The sequence below is a fragment of the Pundamilia nyererei genome, unplaced genomic scaffold (genome assembly GCF_000239375.1).
Source record: "Pundamilia nyererei isolate P.nyererei 1_Seehausen unplaced genomic scaffold, PunNye1.0 scaffold00212, whole genome shotgun sequence".
In the NCBI taxonomy this organism is placed as follows: domain Eukaryota; kingdom Metazoa; phylum Chordata; class Actinopteri; order Cichliformes; family Cichlidae; genus Pundamilia; species Pundamilia nyererei.
This window is the reverse complement of record NW_005187613.1, coordinates 677,976-688,176: the sequence shown is the minus strand read 5'-3', so window position 1 is coordinate 688,176 and position 10,201 is coordinate 677,976. Positions and strand designations below refer to the sequence as shown.

The 10,201-nt window shown below is 40.1% G+C and overlaps 1 protein-coding gene across 1 annotated transcript in view; it reads left to right on the top strand.

The window, feature by feature from the left end:
- The window catches only part of LOC102204060 (dystrophin-like), a 289,784-nt gene that overhangs the window by 221,634 nt on the left and 57,949 nt on the right, over window positions 1-10,201 (top strand). Inside the window, exons 54-56 of the mRNA XM_013914638.1 lie at window positions 3,598-3,866; window positions 5,357-5,503; window positions 7,051-7,114. Of these exons, the coding sequence (XP_013770092.1) occupies window positions 3,598-3,866; window positions 5,357-5,503; window positions 7,051-7,114 (480 nt within the window). The remainder of the gene's footprint in view (window positions 1-3,597; window positions 3,867-5,356; window positions 5,504-7,050; window positions 7,115-10,201) is intronic.

The window sequence follows — 10,201 nt, the reverse complement described above, 5'->3', positions numbered from 1 at the left end:
AGAATCAACCTTTTTGGGAGCAGAACCAAAACTATATTGGACTAAATATAGCACTAAATAAAGCATGTAGAATATTTCTCTAAATAAACCAAATGAGCTAAATATGAGTGGCATTTTCTAAAAAAACTAAATTGGAGCTGAAGAGCATCACAGTGTAGACGTCCTTGGTCTTAAATGAGTTTGCCTGCATGGGGGTGAATGGGATTACTTCAACATAAGGTTAATGAACTCAACCAACGTTTAATAAAGAGATGAAAACATGGCAATATAAGAATAACATGGTTCAATAAAACTATGAAAATATTCTGAATTATGAAAAATCTGAAAGTGTCTAAAAATTATTTGAAATTATAAACTGAAAAACTGGGAGCTGAAATGTAATTAAGCAGGTAGAGATCGCAATAATCATTCCAATAATATCGGTGTTGAGGTTTGACACAGTCTCCAGGCGCAGGTGTGGGCAGGGTGTGGGGCCCGGCTGAAAAGGGCGAGATGCCCTGGCCAGAGTAAGCTGAATAAACTGTAACTGTATGAAAACATACTTAGCTGAACATGTGTTGGGACCAGTTTAAAGTTTGGTTTTTATTTCTCTAGCTGAACCTCCTAAGACCCAAACTCTTCCACGGCAGCATTTTTGATTTCTCTTTGATATTTGGGCTGATTTGGACCCGATGAATGTAAAAGCAAAGAATGACCAGATTCTTTTTTACCTGATTTTTGTTTCTAAGAAAAATAAGAGCCACATATGAGGATATTTGTTTAAAATTTCGATAGAACAGTAGCAGGATAACGTCCTCGTAAGTGGATATCAGGCCCTTGTAGAGCAAAATTGAGTATTTTGGTCTAAATAACCCAAAATGTGATGTCCACATATGTGGACGCAGGTCCTAGGAGGTTAAAGTAATCTGAACTAGATAACTTTCAATGTTGAGTGTGTTTGATGAGGATTTTAAGCGTTCACCATTCATTTCAGTGTAAAACAAACAAACAAATATTTTAAAACATATAAAAGTTAAAGAAAACAGAAGTAATAGAATACTTGTCCACAAAAAGCTGAATGTGTTGATACCAAAATGGTTTCTGTTGCTCTTCCGTACATAACAACATTAATGCTTAATCAGCATTCACATTAATCAGCGTTCCAAAATTATGTTTTGAGATCTTTAGGTTTGCAAGAATCTTCTAACAGTGTCATTTCTCACTTGTGGAAATCCCACACAGAAGAGTTGAAGCTGCAATAGCTGCAAAGGTGGGCTCACATCATTTTAAACCCTGTGGATTAAGCATGAGATGGCGCTCAAGTTCACATGTTTATGAAAGTAAAGGAGCTTATACTTATGGCAGTAGAGTGTAATCCACTTATTGGACGCCCACAAACACCTGCTCACAGAAGGACTGATTAAGTATCATATCAGAATTTTCTGATCAACTTACATCCTGTTAATCAGATCACGGTAGAAGCTAAAATGCAGCAGAGGATTGGGAATCATCTTTATCTCATACAGCGACTGTGAATGTGTGGAAGCAGCCTAATGCTACAGTCCCACAGAAATACAAGCGAATACAAATATTTGGCTGCCAGCTGAGTGTTGCTCAGAGACATGTTGCCTTTAGTGACACATCGAGAGAGGTCCGGTGTGTCCTCGCTGTCTTTGAGGAAAAGCTCTTCTGCTTCTCTTTGATTACGTGGATCGGGTCTCTTCTCCTGTAAAGCTCAGGACCTTCTCTACATCTTCCATGGCCTCTGTTGCGCTGTTGTAAGTTACGGTGCCGTCACTGAGTTTTGCTGGTGGGGGGTCTGAAAGTGGCCTTTCTTTTCTGCTGAGCGTCAGTGGGGTTAGTCATGGTCAAAGTCAATTCTCACTCCTCTCAGAAAAAACTCTCAGAGCACCAGTTCTTTAACACTGTGCTGTAGAAAGTAAATTACTGTTGAGTGGGGCCTGCTTTCTGCGGTGGCTCTGTGACATCTTAAAGAAAACTCCCATTTAATAAAAGTTTCTAAAACCCCGTCAGGTTGTTCCGTTCAGTGTCTCCAGGCATTACACGAATATTGTTTCTACGTGATCGGGCTTTCAGCTCTGTCAGTTTCGTTTGTATATTTTCTTGAGCTTGAATAGCTTGAAGCAGAACATCTTCCTCCACCTCTCCTTTCTGCCCAATCCACTCTGATTGTCTGGCTCTTTAAGTGTTTGACAGTGGTGTTAAATATCTTTTGTGAAACATGTAAGATCTGTGGAGAAGGCATCACTTTTCAGGTCTGTTTTCATACCCAGCCTGGTAGCTTGTAGCTCTTCATGGACAGAGCCATAGCTAGCTTGCAGGCTATCCATATGGAATATCTGCGTGACAGATGTGGTCAGTTTGAAAAACAACCTGGAAGAGTTGTGGAACAGATAAAGATTAAGCCAATATTTCTAATAACAAGGGTCATGTTTTACAATATATTTAATTCTACCTGTCAAAAGTCCACATGGCAGTTTAAGTATTCACAAGTTAAAGTATTTATGTAACTTTTCTGATAAGACATGCATATTTATGCGTAGTGCTATGAGTGCCAGACTCTTAGTTGTAACACATCATTATTATGGTGTAGTTTTCACCTGAGAAAGGCATTAATCACCTCCTTATCTGCTTTGGGTTGACCGACTGGGCTTGGAAGACACGTTTACTCTGCTTATTCATAATTCCTTTAAACATGAGTACTGTGACCATTCTTACATTAAGCCAATATGAACATTTTCCTGCCTACATCTAGACTCTATATATATATAGTCTGATAACTAGATAGAGGGAATTACTGTAACCTAAATTGCACATTTGTTCTCTTATTTTGGCTGTTTGATGAATCAGAGCTGTTCAGGTGGTTGTACTGTTGGTTTCAGGGATGTTACTCTGGCTTCTAGTTGAATATCAAATCCTCCAGTGACTCACGCTGGATTTCTGATAAATTCGTTGCGGTCTGTGCGTCTGACCCCGTCTTGTATGGCACAACCCGTGACGGCCGTAAAAACCAAGCTGGTGGTTTGTGCAGAGTGAGAGACGGTCTGAGCCTGTGATCCTGGCTCAGGGTTAATGAACCCTAACTTACAGATAACTCTCTGCACACATTCAAATCACCGATTGATCACAAATCTGTCATGTTAGAAGTTTAGGGAAAGTCACATCGTTTTGTCTTATAATGACTCACAAGACAAGACTCACGAGTCATTAATATATATCATTTATTTACACGTTCACAAATCTGATGACAGCAGCTTTCTGCATACACATTTACAAATCTTATTACACACACAGATTTGAATAAGCAGAAACAACTCGGTGCACACGCACAACTCCCCACACAGACTGAAATACACATGTGCATTGAAATATACACATAAATTGTTTTGCTACTATAAAAGCTACCATAACAGTTGTGCTCGTATTTGTACTCTAGTGGACTCAGCCATAAGTAACTCCAGGCAGTTGACATTGTTACAGTATATCAGTTTTGAAATAGTAGCCCTACCATACGCTGACAGACCGAAGGCCTTTTAGATTACTGCATGCTGTGTGACATTTGCTTATTTCTGCATTTATTCTTTACATAACCTTCAGATATCAGCCCAGAGGAGCGCGCACACAACGTGGGGCGAATCCTGCGTAAGGAGGCAGACGATATGATGAACAAATGGGACCAGCTCAACACTGACTCAGATGACTGGCAGAGGAGATTAGAGTTGGCCCTTGACCAACTGATGGAGCTGGAGAAGGCGGAGGACCTGCTGGATGGAAAGCTGAGCCGGGCAGAAATGGTAAAGGATGCGTGGGAACCTGTAGAAGACCTCGTGATTGACTTGCTACCAGACCATATCGACAGAGTCAAGGTGAGAATCAGTGAGCCTCACTTTAGATATAGTATTCTGTTTCACACCCACAGACAGTGTAAAACATTAGTAAAACAAGCCAACAGTTTCCTTAAACGAGATAACAGGAAGAGATGTAATTAGGTTGGGAGTGCTTGTTACACCTTGTGAGATCCAAGGTTCAGCCCAGGCTATTTCCTTCTACATTACCCTCTGATGCTTTCGATTAGTGTTAATCATGAACATAACACTATGAGGATTTTTCCATTTTTGCTCTTGTTAAAAAATGTTCTCCCCAAATCTTAACAATCAAAGACAAAGAAGATAATCATTCTAATTGATAGGCATTAAAAACTTTTGGTTTGACTTTTTATACATTTTGCTGGATTTGTAAAGTAGGCTCATCCGGGACTTACTGTAGAGATAATTATTGATATCCTCCTGACTTAAATCGCCTTGAATCTTTACTGACTTGGAAAGGAAGATCAAGATCCCTTTTTTTTATATGAGTTTAGCTTAGAAAAATAATTAAAAGCTCCAGCCATCCATTCATTTTCCGACGCTTATCTGTGGCTGGACAATGAGGACAGCAGTTTAAGCAGAGAAGCCCACGCCCGCCTCTCACCTTGTTCAGCTCATCCAGGAAGATAGAGACATGTTCCCAGATCAGCGTAAAGCATGCCAGAGAGCCTCCTTCCAGTAGGACACGCCTGTAACACCTTATCATTGGGTCAGATACCCAACACCACCTCAAATGACTCCTTGCAATGTTGAGCTCCACTCTGTCTCTTCCAAATGACTCAACTCCTCACCCTTTCAAGAGTGCAGAGCCATCCTTCAGATGGCTAGACTGTTGGATGAGAGTAGGAGTCTTTCCCCTTATTCCCAAATTCAGCTTCCTATATGGATCTTTGAAATATTCCTTCCACTGCCCAACCAGCACTGAGGTCACCATGCCCACTGTACACAGTGTGAGTCGAGTACTGCTCACTTTCCCTGAGTCGCCTAACAGTTTGCCAGAATTGCTTTGAGGCTGACTAAAAAGCTGCATTCAGTTTGGCCTGCCACTACCTGCCATCTGCCTCCACAGTGCCCAGCTTAAATTGTATAAATGGAATCTGTCAACTCTTTGTCTCACTTAAGCCTATCAGTCCTATCCATTCCCTGCTTTACACAAGTAGCAAACTGGGTTTACATGGCAGATGCATTAGTTTACCGCCTGCCTGATACCTCTCACCTAGGTCAAGTCCAGATCGCAATGCATTGAGGAAACTATAGCTAATATAACTATAACAAATATCTGGCAAAGTAAGTCAGAGGTGAGTTACTGCCAGAAAATGTGCTCCACATTATTTCTATCAACCTGAGTCCATCGTCGATTTCCATGTCCTACATTAAAGAATCAACAAACTGGGTTTTATGTGACAGCTGTATTAGTTTCTCACTGTCACGTGTAAAGGTTTTGGTGTGTTTATTTCAATGCATATATGTCGTATGTGCTTATGTTGCAGGAGTTTCAGGAAGAAATTGCACAGATTAAGGACGATGTGACGCATGTGAACGAATTAGCATCCACTTTCAATCTGCCTGATATCCAGTTATCATCCAGGAACCTGGAACGCATCGAAGATCTGAATACACGCTGGAGCTTGCTCCAGGTAAACACAAATGCACACACACACATACTTACACAAATGTGGAAGCAATAAAAATGAGATACACTCACGCCACGAGAAATATTGCAAATATCAAATGATAGTTTGTATCCAAATATCAAGTCGCATTTGACCAGTGATCTCACTTTTAAATTTGCCTTTTTTCAATTTGAACCAAAAATGTATTATATTTTTAAGGAAAGTATTATATATCACTACTGTACTAACCTGAGTATAATACGCTGAACTTATTCATGTCCCACTTGGCGAAAGTTTGGTTTCAGTTCACTCTGCCCAGACTGGGCTGCAGCTCAAGCCTGTTTCTTCAGCCATATCTATTAAGCCCAGTTTCTAGACATCACCTGAATGGTGATTTTGTGGCCAGTGGCAGAGACCCTTCAGTGGTTTGGCTGGGGGCTGGTGATGGCAGTGAAGACCCTCTGGTGGCATGGCTGATGATGGAGACAAAGGCCCTTGGGTGGCATGGTGGCAAGGACCCTCTGGATGCATTGCTAGTCTGATAATGTCAGCGCTGATTGGACAACTCGGGTATCAGTGGCAAGAACCGTCTTGTGGCTTGGCTGGAGACTAGTTTCGGTGGGGGTGATGGGATGTCTCTGGAGGCTGGTGACAAAATAGATGTGACCCTCAGCAGGCGACCAGCAGTGGAGACAGAGACCATCAGGATTGGGTGGCACTGGACCCTTGGACTATGACTTAAACTCACACATAGCCAGCGAAGGACGCATGGGCTCAGGTTAAGGCTCAGGGAGCTGCCATAAATCAACAACAGTCCTGGTTATGACAACACATATGGAGCTACATTATAGCTACAGATATTGCAATGCTGTTTAAACCAAAGCACCTCAGCCAGTTTTATTATCTAAGCTTCTGCAATGGAGTCTGATGTCTCACTCACATTTCTTCTTGTTGCATGTTGAAGCTCTGCTGAACCTTGTTAAGATCCAACCAAGCAAAATATGATTTTTTGCTATTTTTCAGGTGGTCTTAAACGTTTAAACGGGGCTGTATTATTCTATAAAGCTAGCATGCACATTATAACTATATACCCATAAACACTAGTCTATAACTAAACACCTAAAAGTAAAAAAAAATCAACTCAAAGCAGGAGAAAGAAAGCCACAAGTAATCCAAGCTAAAGCTTAAATTACAGTTATTGGCTGTCTGTTCCCCAGATTTTATCTGTGACTGGAAAATACTAACAGCAATATCATGTTTAGTTTTACTCTTCCACATAACTAAATGAAGCAGTGGCCTAATCCAGAGTAGGACGATCCATACGTGCCCTAGCTCTTTGCAGCAAGTAATTTATGTCTGTTAGCTGCTGTGGGAACTGATCTAAGGGTTAAGTCTGGGGCCAGCCTAACCCAAAATCTAGTTTAACATTGGTTTTCTGCATGTCCCCACTGGTATTAGTTGGTTAAACTGATTAAAATTACATTATTAATGATATTGATTCATATAGAGATTTTAATAGTAGAACAAATATACACACATGTTTGTTAATGTGTTTTTCTCCCCTCTCACAGATCTCCATCAACGAGCATCTCAAGCAGCTGACAGATGCTCATGGGGATTTTGGCCTTACACATGGTAACTATACTGCTTGTGTGTGTGTGTGTGTGTGTGTGTGTGTGTGTGTGTGTGTGTGTGTGTGTGTGTGCGTGTGTGTGTGTGCGTGTGTGTGTGTGAAAATAAAATGATTTGAACTAATGATGACAGCAGTGGCACAAAATAATCGATGGGGGTAACAAAGCTCTCCTTTGACTGGATCACTGTCTAGTTCTGTTCAACTTTTTGATTTCAGCTTCATCATGCGGTGCCAGCATGACCCAAGCTTGTGACGCAAGCTCTGTGCTCTCTGATGTCATTCAGTCATAACAGAAGTGCAAAGTGGCTAAAGAAAAGAAAACTTAAGATCTAATCAGAAGTATAAGAGAGTGTAGCGAGACGCATGTTGGAGTCTTCTTCATGAGTGAAGGAAGAGTGGAACACAAGATATTTATTATTTGTAATAAATGAGCTAAGAGAACAGAAGATGCTTCAAAAGTGCTTTTTTGATCATGTTGGAAGTCCAGCATTTCACTTGCAATTACCATTCTGTTACTTTAACATAATCTCAGGATTAACTAAGAAGACCTCAATGCAAGAATAACGGATCTTTAATATTTCCATGTACATGAAATGCACTCTATTACAGTACTCTATTAGACTAGCTCAACCAGATCATGAGCCAAAGTTCAGCCAGCAAGCTGATCTAATTATATCTACTGGCTACAAAAGCTATTAGCAGGCAGCAGTCGTTAGGTAGAAACAAAAAGGCAGTTTTTGTCACTGACTGGGTGATTTGGAGAGCAAAATGAGAAAAAATATAATGACAGCTGGCCGGCTGTAGGGATGGGAATCGAGAACCAGTTCTTGATAGTTCAATTCCTCTGTTAGTCTGCTTCCCTATCGATTCCACTTATCGGTTCCACTTGCAGTTGAGTTCCGTTTGTGATGTTGGAGAAGGGAAATAGTAGTGTGGTCTACATCGTGGATATGGACAATACTTTTTGTTTTGTTTTGCACAAAATAACTAGAGTGCGATGGTAAAGCGGAAACTGCATCCATAGCAGACACAACTGCATTATGCTGCTAACACAACTTTGGTTCTTTGCTAAGCTAGCCAAGAACCCAGAGTGATGTTAAAGCTATGTGAATGCTGACCCCAGCTCAACAGCAACATCCTGAACTTCAACAGGTAACAATCGGATGATCAATCAGGCTTCAGCCTCCGTTTCTACCTGTTTATGTCTCTATAGCAGAATCACTGTGGTCATTGCTTTAAAGTCTCTTTGTGCTGAATTTCATCTTTGCTTTGTGCCGTCGGCTTTGTGTTCATACCTGAATACTAAGCGAAAGATTATATGTGTGTCCTAATTAAGATAGAGATTTATGCTGGTGTATGGGACTGTAGCCTAGAGGTTTATATTTTTAACTGGTCATTATGAGACAATGCATTTCAGTTCTTTTTAACAAATTTCCCACGTGTGGGACTAATAAAGGTTATCTTATCTTATCTTATCTTATCTTATCTTATCTTTTTGCAGAGAAACAAAAAAGTAATGCAATTAGTAGCGTAATGAAATCATTTCTCCTGAGAGCAATTAAGAAATATGCAGATTTCTTTTAGGGAAGGTTCTCTGTGGATGTGTGATACATTACTTTTTTATCTCACGAAAGGGGAAATGCCTTAAACATGTACAAACATTGTCCCTCACAGCATGCACTTAACACAAATGTAATGTCTTTGATATCCTGCTTAGTGGTGATGGTGACTCTGACTCCTTGAGAACTAAGTGAGAATCGATAAGAGAATCGATAAGGTATTGAAGTGATAAGTGATCGATAATCTGAATCCTAAACTCTTATCAGTTCCCATACCGAGTAGGCTATCTTTCCAAATCTTAATCTGGACTAAAATGAAAATGGCTAGAGCCGGCCCTACTGTCTGAGCTATGGGGCTTATTTGGTCATATGCATAAGATCAGGCACTTTTTGTTTTTAATTACTTTCTTTGTTTGTTTTTTAATTGCTATTTGTTTCATGCGTTTCTGTCATTGCGCTAGTAGATGAAATATAAATGTGTAAGTGCTTAAAGTGACACTGTCAGCAAATTAACCGTGTTTTATAAAACTAAAACTCAAGTTTTCAGAAAGAATATCTAAAAATGTTCCTAATTAAATGTAAAACACACGCATTTCTGGAATGATTTTTTAATAGTTTTTCCACCTCTGTCCACTCTGAGTGACATGATAAAAAACAGAAAAATAAATTAAATGGAAATTTAAATTTAATTGATAGAAAGCAAAAATAATGTGCAAATAAAATATGACAATATCAAAGATAAAAACATTGTTACAACATGTAAAGGGCCGTGACATATAGCATTGAAACAAATCATTTAACAGTACTGCCTGAAAATCTTTGTGTCTGACCATTTTTTCATAATGTTTATTAATAATAATAATAATAATAATAATAATAATAATAATAATGGAAATAATAACAATGTCTCTTCACACCACTGGGAAATACATTTCATTACAGTAGATGTCTTTCTGGACGTTTCGTAACAAAGTTAGTTTTTTTTTTTTTTAAGTTCAAAGAACCCACAGAAGTAGGTACACAAACAGCCAGAGGCAGACAGAGAAAGGTCCAGGAGACAATAAAGATGAATATCCATTGACACGACACCCCCCCCAAGTGCAGATGAATGGATTCTCCCCAGAACCAAGAGCGACCCCCGACCCACCAGCCAGCTCCTGCCCCAGGAGGGTGCAGGAAACAGGGGTGTAGAAAGTCCATTTTAATTTCAAATGGTCTAATGTAATTAGAAGACAGTTTCTTTGATTCAGCATGGATGGGTAGAAATTGAGTGTACAGGCCAGGACGGTAGGCGGGTACTAGGATTCTGTTGCGATTGGTAAGACATTTATTTTACTCCTTGTTCCTTAGCAGGGTGGCTGCAGGACTTGGTCTGGGTGCAGACAGAGGACCCAGAAACATATTCAGTGACATGCATTGTAAGAGAAGGGCACCAGAACAGATGTTGCAGGAAGGTTTTGGCCGTGTGTGAAATACCTTAGACCAGGGGTCGACTGCGGCTCTGGAGCCACATGCGGCTCTTTAGTCCTT